The following is a 13,432-nucleotide window of genomic DNA, read 5'->3' on the forward strand; positions in this document are numbered from 1 at the left end:
CTACAGTGATGTATGCATAACCAAGTTAATAGCAGCACAATTCACAATAGTCAATATAAATTACTAATATCAGAATTAAAGGGAAATAAAACTATATAGGTCCTACAGACATAAAAGAGAATAGAGAGATATTTTAAACAATTTTATACAGATAAATTTGACAAACTATGCAAAATAATTTTTAATAAAACCCAAGTTATCTAGTTGATCAAAGGAAAATCATAAAATCGGAATCACTGTTGAACATATTAAATCTATAATTTATCCCCAAAGAAAATTTCAAGTCTGATGTCTTTCAGAAAGGTAATTTCATCAAAATATTTAAGAAATAAATAATTATCAGTCCTACCCAATTTCTTTTAAGGAATAAAGAGAACAATTTTTTTCCTAGCTCATTTTGAAGCTATCATAACCCTGACACAAAAATATGACAAAGACATTCCAAGAAGAGAAAATTATAAGACTTATGAACATATGTACAAAAATTAAAACAAAGTATTAGATAGTTAAATCCACAGAATAAATACAAAGAATAATATATTATGACCAAATTTGGCTTTTTTTCAGAAGTAAAAATTGGTTTAAACTTTGAAAGTTAATCAGTATTATTCATCTTATCAACATAATAAAGGTGAAAACCATAGGACCATCTCAACAAATACAAAAAGACCTCCAATTAAGTTAGCCACTAGTTCATAAGAAAACTCAGCAAATTGGGGATAGGAGAAAACTTTTTTATTTTTATTTTTTTTTTTATTTTTTAGTAGATGGACACAATTTCCTTTATTTGATTTATTTATTTTTATGTGGTGCTGAGGATGGAACCCAGTGCTTCATGCATGCGAGGCTTTTCTTTTGTAGCTTCACCACTGAGTTAAGACTCCAGCCCCAGAAGAGGACTTCTTTAAGATGATAAAGGTTATATATAAAAATTCTAGGGCCGAAGGTGAGCAATGCTGGTGCGGATTGGAGAGCTACCTGACCTAGAGTGGTTGTTTCAATGGAAGGAACTGATAATTTCAAGACACCAAGCAAATTATCTGAAAAAAGGAAATCTGTGTTATGTTCAACTCCATATATAACTATCCTTGCCTCTCCATTTATGCAGAAGCTTGACTTTGGGACTGGGGTAAATGTTTACCTAATGAAAAGATTTCCAAGAGGTTTGTCTCATTCTCTTTGGGCTGTGAAAAAGATTAATCCCATCTGCAGTGATGATTATCGGAGTATATACCAAAAGAGACTGATTGATGAAGCTAAGATTTTGAAAAGCCTTCATCATCCAAACATTGTAGGTTATCATGCTTTTACTGAAGCCAGTGATGGCAGTCTGTGCCTTGCTATGGAGTATGGAGGTGAAAAGTCTCTAAATGATTTAACAGAGGAACAAAATAAAGACAGCCAGGATGCCTTTCCAGCAGCTGTAATTTTGAAGGTTGCTTTGAACATGGCAAGAGGGCTAAAGAATTTGCACCAAGAAAAGAAACTGCTTCATGGAGATATAAAGTCCTCAAATGTTGTAATTAAAGGTGATTTTTAAACAATTAAAATCTGTGATGTAGGAGTCTCTCTACCATTGGATGAAAATATGACTGTGACTGATCCTGAGGCCTGTTACATTGGTACTGAGCCATGAAAGCCCAAGGAAGCTTTGGAGGAAAATGGTATTATTACTGATAAGGCAGACATATTTGCATATGGCCTTACTCTGTGGGAAATGATGACTTTATCTATTCCACACTTTAATTTTTATGATGATGATGATGATGAAGATTAAGCTTTTGATGAAGGTGACTTCAATGATGAGGCATATTATACAGCTTTGGGAACCAGGCTACCTATTAATATGGAAGAACTGGATGAATCCTTCCAGAAAGTAATTGAACTATTCTCTGTATGCACTAATGAAGATCCTAAAGATCGTTCCTCTGCTGCACACATTGTTGAAGCTTTAGAACTAGATGGCCAGTGACCATGTTCATGACCACCTCACCATGTGTGGTTTGTGTCTATAACTGTTCTGTTTATTTGGATACATTTATATAGTCACTATGATGATCTACACAGTTACTAGTCTCTGAAAGAGGCCTATTGTAGGACCATAGTACTGTTAACATTTGAATTACTTCTTAAGGCTATTTTTTTGCATGATAAGCACTCAGTATTATACTGGATTTTCTGTGAAGTTTAAAAAACTAGCTCTGCAGTTCCTTAAATGTTGCTTATATAGAGCTAAAACACTAGCAATAAATGTTGTAAACTGTCTAATATTAATTTGAATTGGATGACCATAACTTTTACTAATGATCATTGTTACATATTTTCTTTTTATGAATCTATTAAAATTAGCACTTTATACAGTGCAAAAGCCTGCATTTGCTTCTAGTTTTTTGGCTGATGTACTTATTAAGTGGTCACTAGAACTTGAAGAAAAAAAAATGACTCAATAGAAAACTCCTTGGGTAGTTTGATTCTTTGGCTTGTCTTGCTGTCTTGGATCTCCCCAGTCTTAGTTGTTTACTTTAATTTACTTAATGTATTTTCTGTACTGATCCCTTTTTTAGTTTTTATTTATTAATCAAGATTGTATAAAAATAATAGAACTCAAGTAGGGCAATACAAAATAAAGGATAGTTTTCATACTGAAAAAAAAATAAAAATAAAAATTCTACTGTTACATATCTAATGATTAAATGTCAAGTGCTTTCTCTGAGTTCAGAAATAATTCAAGTATATTTAATTACACTATTAATCATTGCCTCTGTAGGTTCTTGTGAGTGTAAGAAGGCAATAACAACAACAAAAATTGTAAGGTATAAGTAATGGAAAGAAGGATCTAAAGCTGTCATTCTGGATGACATGCTCTAAACATAAAAAAACTCAAAATAATATATACACAATTAGCATTAGTAAATTCACTTAGATCACTGAATATAAAACCTAAGGTATATATGTATTTGCAAAAAGAATTAATAAATAAAATAATATTTAAGCAATTAATTTCATTGGAAAACATCATGTTTCTAGAAAAAATCTGAGGAAAGACATGCAAGATCACAAAACTGAAAACTACAGAATATTTCAGGGAAAATTAAAGATCTAAATAGAAGACTAGATATAGCATGCTCATGGATTTGCAGATTCAATATTGTAAAAATGCCAATTCTCTCTAAATTAACTTATTAATTCCATGCAATCTCAGCCAAGATCTCATTGTGTTTTTCTGTGGAAATTTATTAGGGGCATCTAAAATTTATAAGGGGATGCAAATGGCCTATAATAGTCAAGAAATCAAGAAAAAGACATTGTTGGAGAATTTACTACCATCATATAATAACATTTAACATAAAGTGATATTGGCCAAATTATATTGTGTGGATGAACTAATACGTAACAACAAATTCCACCATTATGTACAATTATAATGCACCAATAAAAAATGTGCTGGGAGAGCTAGATGTAGTGTCACATGCCTTTAATCCCAGGGTCTTGGGAAGCTGAGACAGGAGAATCGTGAGTTCAAATCCAGGCTCAGCAAATAGTGAGGTGATTATCAACTCAGTAAGACCCTGTCTCTAAATAAAATAGGGCTGGAGATGTGGCTCAGTGGTTGATTGCTCCTGAGTTCAATCTCTGATACCAAAAAAAAAAAATGTGGAGGAAAAAAATTTTAATTTGATTTTTAAAAATTCTTACTATAAAGCTACACTATTTAAGACAGAGGGGTATTTATGTGATAATATATAAATAGACCAGTAGAAGAGAAGGGCCTAGAAATAGGCCACACATATATAGTAACCTGATGCATAACAAAGATGCCATTGCAATTTTGTGGTGATAAGATTTCTTTTTTTTCTCAATAAATTGTGCTGAGGAGCAATTGGAAATTCATATGACAGAAACAGACTTTAACTCTACTGTCTTGATCCATCTTTTACTGCTATAACAGAATGCCAAATATTGGGTAATTAATAAAGAAAATAAATTTATTTCATTCACAGTTCTGGAGGCTTGGAAGTCCAAAATCAAGGGGATGCATCTGGTAAGGCTCTTCTTGATGCATTATAACAGCGCAGAAAGACCCACATAGTGGGAGAGTGTGCACAGGAGAGAGAGAGAGAGAGAGAGAGAGAGAGAGAGAGAGAGAGAGAGAGAGAGAAACTTGCTTTTACTAGAAACCCTCTCGCAAATGATGGCATTATTCCATTCATGGGAGCAAAGCCTATTTCACACCATTTACAAAAGTTAATTCCAATAGGATTGTAGGCCTAAATGTGAAAAAAATAACAGTAATATTCTACAAGAGGGGTTGTAGATAGTAAACATTTTCAGCTTTGTGGGCCCTAGGGTCTCCAACTGCAACTACTTGGCTCTGATTTTAGTAAAAAGACCCCTAAGAATATGAATCATAAAAGAAAATATTAATAACGTTCTGAAGTTTTGTTTATCAAAAGACATTATTAAGAGAATGGAACAGCAAGACAAAATCTAGTAAAAGATTTGCTATATGTATCAGTAGGGATATGTACACATATCATATATGTTGCATATCTGTGATACCTAAAGAATGCTTAAAAATCAATAAGGAAAAGGCAAGTAAATCAACAAACAAAATGAGCAAAAAATTTGAGTTGGCATTTTACAAAAGAGAATATCAATATCGACATATGTCATGAAAAGATGTTCCACGTGATTATTTATCAGTAAACTACAAATAAGAATAAACCATAAAGAGGTATCAATATAAGCCCAACATAATGGCTAGCTAAAATGAAAAACACTAACAATATGAAGTGTGGAAAGGCCATGGAGCAGCTAGAATAGGAAGTTTTATATAATACAAATGAGAGTGTAAATTTGTACAACCAGTTTGAACTGCTGAGGTCTACTAAAACTTCCACTATGATCTAGAAATTCTAATACTAGGTATATAAGAGAGGGGTATAGATATGTAAAGCAAAAGGAATGTGTAGGACCATTCACAGCAGTTTTCTTTATGATAGCCATAAACTGGAAATAACTCAGATGTCTATCAACAGCAGAATTGATAAACTGCGGTACACTTATACAATGAAATACCATACAGCAATAAGAATTTTTTAACACTGATGAGTATACAAGACATGATACCAGAGAAAAGACAAGACATGAAATTGGAAAAAGCAGTATGGGTTCATCTCTACAAAATTCATGGTCAGAAATAATAATCTATGGTGATTAAAGTAAAAATAGTGATTACTTATGGTGTAGGCACAATGAAGCATTCTGGGTAGCAGAAATATTTTGTATCTTCGTGGTTACATGAGTAATACATATGTAAAACTTATTATAATTTGATAATTTATCATTTGTGCATGTTTTGTCTATCTTAATTTGCAACCAAAATTTTAAAAGTCAAAAACTTTACACAAACATATTTTCATTGAAAGATTCAAATAATACCAAAATACTGACAGTAAGACATTAATCTTGCCATTATTTCCTACTCTTTCTCACTGTTCTCCCTAGAGACTACAATTGTGAGCATAAGTCCTAATTATCTATGTGAATGTAATATAAGAAATTCATTTTTGCAAGCTGGGATTTTGGCTCAGTGGCAGAGCACTGGCCCGCAAGTATGAGGCACTGGGTTCGATCCTCAGCATCACATGAAAATAAATAAATAAAATAAAGATATTGTGTTCATCTACAACTAAAAAATTATTAAAAACATTTTTTTGCTTATAATTTAGTCTTACTTTTCAAAATACGTCTCCCAGCTCTTTGTATGTTTAGTGCACATCATCCTCAATTTTAAAAAGCTGCATAATGTTCCAAACTATAAAAGTCATATAATTTAATCATCTTGTTACTAATTGAAACTTCAATTATTTCTAATTTTTCACTATTTGAAACAATACTTCAAGAAGCATATGTCAATATTCTGAGAGCACACTACAATATATTGATTTGCACTATGCACAATTAATTTCTGTAGGCTAAAATTGTGGAAATAATATTGTTAACTGAAGGAAAATTATAGTGCAAAAATTTAGGTACATTTTGCCAAATTGTCTTGAAGTAGATATTACAGGTTATATTCTAATCAACTGTCCATAAAAATATCTAATTTCTCACATGTTTATAACTGAATGTATCAATCTTTTAAAATTTTGCCAGTAAGGGCAAAACAAACAAAAAACCCCTGAAACTCATTGTTGTTTTAAGTTATATTTCTATGCATCATTTACATTTCTTGTGAAAGTGACTATATTTTTTGCCCCATGTTTTTACTAGTCTTCCTATTTTAATTGATTATTTTGGACTTTATTATGAATAATAAATATATTTTAATAAATATAGAAAATATTTTCTCTTAGTTTGCCACTTGTAAATTTTCTTTTTTTTCACATGGCGCTATCTAGGTCTCTCACAATAATATTGAACAAGCTTTAGTGGGAAAACATTTATTCATCATTAGATGTGAGGCTGGTATATGCATATAACACTCATTAAGATAAGAAAATTTCTCTGTAATTCTGTTGAACTAAAATGGTTTGCTTTCTTCTTAAAAATGCTAGTGTCGCCACAGGTGGTGGTAAGTGCCTTTAATCCCAGGAACTCTACAGGCTGAGGCAAGAAGATCACAAGTTTGAGGCCACCCTGGGCAACTTAGCAAGTCGCGCCTCAAGTTTTTAAAAAATAAAAATAAAAAGGGCTGTTGTTTACTGGTACAGTACCCCTGGATTTTCCCCAGTGCTGTAAAAATAAAATAAAACTAATATTATATAACATAAAAATACGAGTGTCCAGTTGCATCAAATATTTTTTGCTCTCCTTAAGATAATTATACTTTCTTTAATTTGAATATAATGATTTACATTAATATATGCTGAATTTCAAATCAGCCTTGGATACCTGAGATAAATCCTACTTATATTTTAAGAATGTATTCTGAGAAGTCAAAAGTCTAATGTTTTCTCTAATATGCAGAAGTTATGGCAAAACAAGAGAATTTAGAAAAGGGGGGGACACCAGAAAATGGAAGGGACATCATTGTAATAGAGAAGAGACGTTGAGGGGGAAGTGGAGAGAGATGGGAAAGGGGAAGAACAGAAGAATGAGGTTGACCAAATTATGCTGTATGCATGTGTGAATGTACCACAGTGAATTCACCTTTGTCTATACCTATAAAATACCAATTTATAAAAACAGCAAACAGAAGGGTGAAAGGCAAATGGAGTAGAGGAGGGGGAATCTGGGTGAGAGGGCAGGGGAGAAAGGAAGGGAAAGAAGAGGTACTGGGGACTGATAGGAAACAAATTATATTCCATGCATGTGTGATCATGTAAATATGAACCCTACTATTATGTATAAGTACAATGTACTAATAAAAAAATTTTAAATCAAGTTAAAAAAATCTGTGTTCATTTTGCTAATACTTAGAATTTCTATATCTGTGTTCATGAATGAGTGTGTTTTCCTTATAAAATTTTAATAGCCAGGCCATGTCAGCACCCACATAAGTGAATCAGCAAGCTTTCTATTTTTGCATATTTTGTGTTAATTAATATAGCCTAGGAATTACTTGTTCCCTACTTTTATAATCATTTGTGTTTGATGACTGGCTATAGTCTGAATGTTTGTGTCTCCCCTGAACCCTCAACACAGTTGAAACTGAATCCCCAGTGCAATGCTATTATGAAGTGGGGCTTTCAGGGAGGTGGTTAAGCCATGAGGGCAAAGCACTCATTAATGTGATAAGTGCTCTTACAAAAGAGGCCTGAGGGTACTTATTTGTCCCTTCCACCACAGGAGGACACAACTAGAAGGAGGCATTAATGAAGCACAGAAACCTTAGCTAAACTCTGAATATTGGTGCTTTGATCTTGGATTTCCCAGGCTCCAGAACTGTGAGCAATAACACTTTTGTTGTTTGTATGTTACACAGTCTAAGACATTTTGTTATGGCAACCTGAATGGACTAAGACAGGGCCCTTTTATAGATTGATTTTTGATAACCTTTTCAAAATATTCCATGTGTTTTACATCATTGTTTGTTATTTTAAAGTGGATATTTCCTGTTGGATCTATTTTCTCAATTTTAATGATTTATATTTTATAAAAAATATTTTAATATATTTTTAAAAATTTACTAGCTTAAACTTCATATTCACCTTGGAGAAGTGGTGCACACCTGGAATCCCAGTAACTCCAGAGGCTGAGGCAGGAGAATTGCAAGTTCAAGGCCAGTCTCAGTAACTTAGTGAGACCTTGTCTCGAAACAAATTTAAAAAACAAGCTGAGGATGTAGCTCAGAGGTGGAGAGTACCCCTGGGTTAAATCCTTATAACCATTAAAAAAAAAAAAAAAGAAAACTACTCCATACTGTAATTTCTAATGCTGATATTCTTTCTCCCCACCCGCACTACATTCCAGACTTTTAACATTTTGGTTCTTTTCAAAGAGTAAACTTTTCAGCTTTTTTTCTGCAACCCACCCCTCCCCCATTTATTTCTGGGTTTTTCTTTAGTAATACACTTCCTTTCTTTTCCCTTATATTTTTTTGCGTTCCTGGTTAGCCATTTCTTCTGAGTATTGTGGATTTTAATTTGTGTTGTTTTCACCGTCATTCTTGTTGTAGTGGTTCAGTGTACTGGCTCTGGATCACACTATCTAGGTATAAATACCAACTCTGTTATTTATGGACTGTGTGCCCTGGGGCAGCTTATTTAACAAAGCTTTGTTTCAATCTCATCTGTGAAATGAGACGATAATGGAATTAAACTCTCAAGATTATTGTGAAAATAAAAAGACAATTTATGTAGATCACTTAGCATAATTCTGGTTTGCATAGTCATGTCCAACACTTTTTAGGAATTTTCATTTCTAAATAAGAGCATGTCAAATTTCTTTTTAATAAAGTTATTTAAAGAAGTGGCTTCTATCTCTAAGGTTATAATTTTTACTAATTTGTTTATTGATTTCAAAATTTATTACAGTATGATCAAACATGATTTCTTATCTGGGAATTCATTAACAATTTATTTGTGTTTTTAGCAACTAGTTAATGTTTCATGTGTGTTTGAAGAAATTGTGCATTCACTCTTTATTGTGTACAAAGTCCTTTATACTATCATTTCATTATTGTGTTATTCAAAGTCTCTCTACCCTTAATTTTTTTCTCCCTAATCTGTTACTTTCTGAGATATGTATTAAAGTCTTCCAAAATGGCTGTGCATTTTTCTTTTCTACTTACATTTTTACCAGTTTTTACTTAGAAGTTATATTTGTGACTTTTGATGTTATAATGTGAGATTTATGAAGGTTCATTATTAGCAAAGCTTCTTATGGAATGGTATTATTCCCAAATAGGAATTATCTTGTTGAATCCTTTCACATCAAATTCTTTCTTGTCCAGCATGGTTATCATGTTTCTTTTTAGTAGTAGTTGCCTGATTTATTTTTGCATGTTCTTTTATTTTCAACTTCCTTCTTAGATGTGCTTCTAAATAATTTATAATAGATGTTGTTTCACCAAATTTTGGGTTCTTTCTATTGAAGAAATTTCATCCATTTGTTGTATAATTACTGATGATTTGAATTTTTTTCTTGCAAACTGATTGTGTATGTGAGTGTGTATCATGGTTTTAGAACTTCCCTCCTATCTGTTCAACATGGCTTATCCCTGTCATTCTTACGTTGCAATTATGTAGAACAGGAGTTGTCCTCCTGCTCCTTCTTTTAGCAAATAAAATTTTATTAAAACACAGGCATGCCATTCATTTACACCTTATCTATGGCTGCTTTCACACAACAGCAGCGGAGTTGAAGTTGTAACAAAAGACTGTACGGGCTACAAAACCAGTTATTAACTATCTGTCCCTTTACAGAAAAAGTTTACCAATAACTAATCTAGATTTTAATTTTATGTTAATAATTTTAAACATATGCCATATCCAGACAACAAGTTAAATACTTTCTCCACTGATTCTTGAACTTCATATCTAAATACTTTTTAAAAAAATGTTTTTTAGTTGTTGATAGACCTTTGCTTATTTACAAGTGGTGCTGAGAACTGAACTCAGTGCCTCACACATGCTAGGCAAGTGCTCTACCCCTGAGCTACAACTCCAGCCCCTCTTCATACATCTTGAATTCATTATTTATTTTGTCGAAGTTCATCTGACAGTCATCCTTTCAAAGAGAATCTATTGCTGATACATACCTTCTCAATTTTTCATATCAAAAATCAAGTTTTTTGGGGGGCTGGGGTTGTGGCTCAGTGGTAGAGTGCTTGCCTAGCACATGCAAAGCCCTGGATTCCATCGTCAGCACCACATAAAAATAAATATAATAAAGGTATTCTGTCCAACTACAATTAAAAAATAATAATTTTTAAAAATCAAGTTTTTAAGTTTTAATATCACTTTTGATTATTTTCATGGATATAGTATCTGAACTTCTCTGAGGCTAATTACTACATTGGTTATCCAAGAATGTATTTTTACATTCTTGCGGGGATATTGACCAATTTCACTTTACTTGATTTGAAGATATCAAAAAAAAAAAAAAAAAAAAAGAATCCACGCTAAATATTATTCAATTTGGTTTCTCCTCCTCACGCAAGTTCTTTCTCTTGCCAGCACCTCCCCCAAGTTTTCCTGCTCCCCTCCACCGCTACGGCCCCCCGGAGGTGCGGTCCCCAGGCCCACCGCCCGCGCCCACCGTCCGCAGCCGCGTGCTCCGCGCCCGTGTGCCCCCCTCCCGGACCCCTGCCCCATGCACCGCACACACTAGTCCACACGCCCCCCAGCCCAGCGGTAGGTGTAGTGCAGTCTGCGCTGGGCCGCAGTGCGGCTGCGCGCGCTGGGCCGCAGTGCGGCTGCGCGCGCTGGGCCGCTCCGGGGCTGGCTGGGCAGCGGCGGGGGCGGGGCCGGGAGCGAGCGGCGGCGGCGGTGACGTGGGGCGTGGCGTGGAGCGGAGCTTGGGGCTACAGCAGCGTGGGGACCTCGAAGTAGAAAGCCCCGGGGACAAGGAAGGAAGGCCGGGCCGCCAAGTCTCCGAGCGGCAGTTCTCCTCGGATCTGGCGGGAGCCTGCCCCAACACCTCGGCTTCAGACGTCCCCCTCCTCACCCCCCAGCCCCAGCCGCTGACGGGAGAAGGCAGCGGGGGGGGCTGAGGGGCGCCGCCATGCCTCTGCCGCGGTGAAGCGCCCGGCTGTGAGGAGCCGCTTGGTCTCCCCGGTGATGTCCCCCAGGCGGCAGGCGAAAGCGACTTACTGGAGCCCTGGGGTATAGGCCTAGCTTATCCAGCTTCCTTCCTCCTCCTCCACCCCTCCCCCCCTTTCGTCCTCCCCTCCCCGTCTCTTTCCTCCCCCCTCCCCCTCCCCCTCCCCCTCCCCCCCCGCCCCCTCCCCCTCCCCCTCCCCCCCGCCCCCTCCCCCCTCCACCCCTCCCCCCTCCCCCCTTCTCCTCCCCTCCCCGTCTCTTCCCTCACCCTTCCCGGCGCCGCCATCTTCCCTCCTTTCCTCTCCCCCACCCCTCCAGCAGCGATGGCAGAGGAACAACAACAGCCGCCACCACAGCAGCCTGATGCCCATCAGCAGCTTCCCCCCAGCGCCCCCAACTCGGGGGTGGCTCTGCCAGCCCTTGAGCCCGGGCTGCCAGGGACAGAGGCCAACGCGCAGCAACACAAGGTCAAGAACTCCATCTGGTAAGAGGATCCTCCATCTCTGGGGTGAAAAAGCCCAGGCACATATAAATAAATATAGGCCTATCAACAACTGAAAAATATTAAAAAAGAAAAATCTTTCATGTCCCTTTCCAGCCAGTTCCTACCCATCCCAAGCAACCACTGATTTGATGGTTTTGCTATCTAAATCATATTTAGATTGGTTTTGCCACTTCTACAATGTTATAAAAGTAGAATGATACAGGATATCTTTTGTGTCTGGTTTCTTTTATCGAAAAGACCCACTAAGTTGTGTTTGTTAGTAGTTTTTCTTTTTGTAGCTAAATGGTAGTATTGCATTGTGCTGATAAACCATTTATTTATCCATTTAGGTATCTCTAGGCATTAAGATTATTTCATGGATTTGACTATTTTGAACAAAGCTCTATAAATAGTTCTGTGTAATTCTGTTTGTGTTCATTTCTTCTGGGTAAATACTGTGAGTAGAATTTCTAGGTCAAATTGTAGAAGTATGTTTAACTTCCTGAAAAAGTGCCAAAGAATTTTCCAAATATATGAGAGTTCTAGTTGCTCTACAGTCTAACATTTTGTACTCATTGGTGTGTTATATTTAGTTCCATCATAGTAATATTTTGGTACCTCTGTTCTTTTTGATTAATCAAATAGTTTTTGTATTCAGTTTTAATCCTTCTAATGGATTTTTAGTTATACTTGCTTTATTTTCAGGGATTTTGATAGGGATTATAATATATACTCTTATCACAGTGTACTTGGTGTTTATATTATGTCATTATTATAAAATTAAGAATCTAAACAGGTATTGTTCCATTAACTCTTTTATGTTCTTTGTCCTAAAAATACCATAAAGTTTTCAAAAGGATTTTATGATTTTCAATTTAAACAATCACATACATTTTAAAGATGAAAGGAAATAGTCTTTTATCCTTACTCACATATTTGCTGTTCGTATTTTTCTTTTCTTTGTGTGAATCCAAATTTCATCTCATATCATTTTCCTTCAGTCTAAAATCTTCAGTTGGTATATGTTGCAGTTTACATTTATGGTCTGTGATTCTGAGATGACTTTTGTTTTTCCTCCTCTCCCTTTAAGGGTGTCTGTCATCCTATTACCTTCTAGCCTTCGTTATTTCTGATGAGAAGTAGTGTTTCTTGGTATCATTTTCCCCTTACTGTAAATTGTCTTTTTTCTTTCTGATGAAATTTAGGATTTCTTTTTTTACACAAGTAGTTTAGCATTTTGACAATTGTGCAAATTGGTGAGATTTGCTTTATGGTTCCGCATAGAGATTTTTCAGCAAATTAGATCTGCAAGTTGATGTTTTTCACTGATTTTGGAGAAAGTTTTGACAGTTTATTCACTCCCATCTACTTCTGATACTCCATGTTTTGGACCTTTTAGCTGATGGTCTATTCATGTTTTGCAGTATTTTCTTCTTTCCTACTGAAAACTTTTTATTGAGATGTGTTCAGTTTCACTTATCATATTTTCTGTTCTAGTCCATTCTTAAGCTTACTCAGTGAAATTTTCAAGTATTGTATTTTTTGATTCTAGAATCCCATTTTTAAATAGTTTGCTGTACAGTGAGTTTCTGTTCATTTATTTTGTAACCATATTTTGCTTATAGTGTTTGAATATTTATAACTCTTTTAAAATTCTTTTCTTCTTATGTCAACATTGGTGTCATCTCTGTATGTTTGTATGGCATGCTTTATTCCTAACGGTTATATTTTTATTTCT

The 13,432-nt window shown here is 35.4% G+C and overlaps 1 protein-coding gene and 1 pseudogene across 1 annotated transcript in view; both read left to right on the plus strand.

Moving 5' to 3' along the window:
* Window positions 1–1,000: 1,000 nt before the first annotated feature.
* Window positions 1,001–1,972, plus strand: LOC143388362 (lymphokine-activated killer T-cell-originated protein kinase pseudogene; annotated as a pseudogene).
* A 9,561-nt stretch (window positions 1,973–11,533) lies between these two features.
* The window catches only part of LOC143386534 (endothelin-converting enzyme 1-like), a 30,855-nt gene continuing 28,956 nt past the window's right edge, over window positions 11,534–13,432 (plus strand). Inside the window, 1 exon segment of the mRNA XM_077108093.1 lies at window positions 11,534–11,694. Within this exon segment, the coding sequence (XP_076964208.1) occupies window positions 11,534–11,694 (161 nt within the window).

The sequence above is a fragment of the Callospermophilus lateralis genome, unplaced genomic scaffold, assembly GCF_048772815.1.
Source record: "Callospermophilus lateralis isolate mCalLat2 unplaced genomic scaffold, mCalLat2.hap1 Scaffold_1348, whole genome shotgun sequence".
Classification (NCBI taxonomy): Eukaryota; Metazoa; Chordata; class Mammalia; order Rodentia; family Sciuridae; genus Callospermophilus; species Callospermophilus lateralis.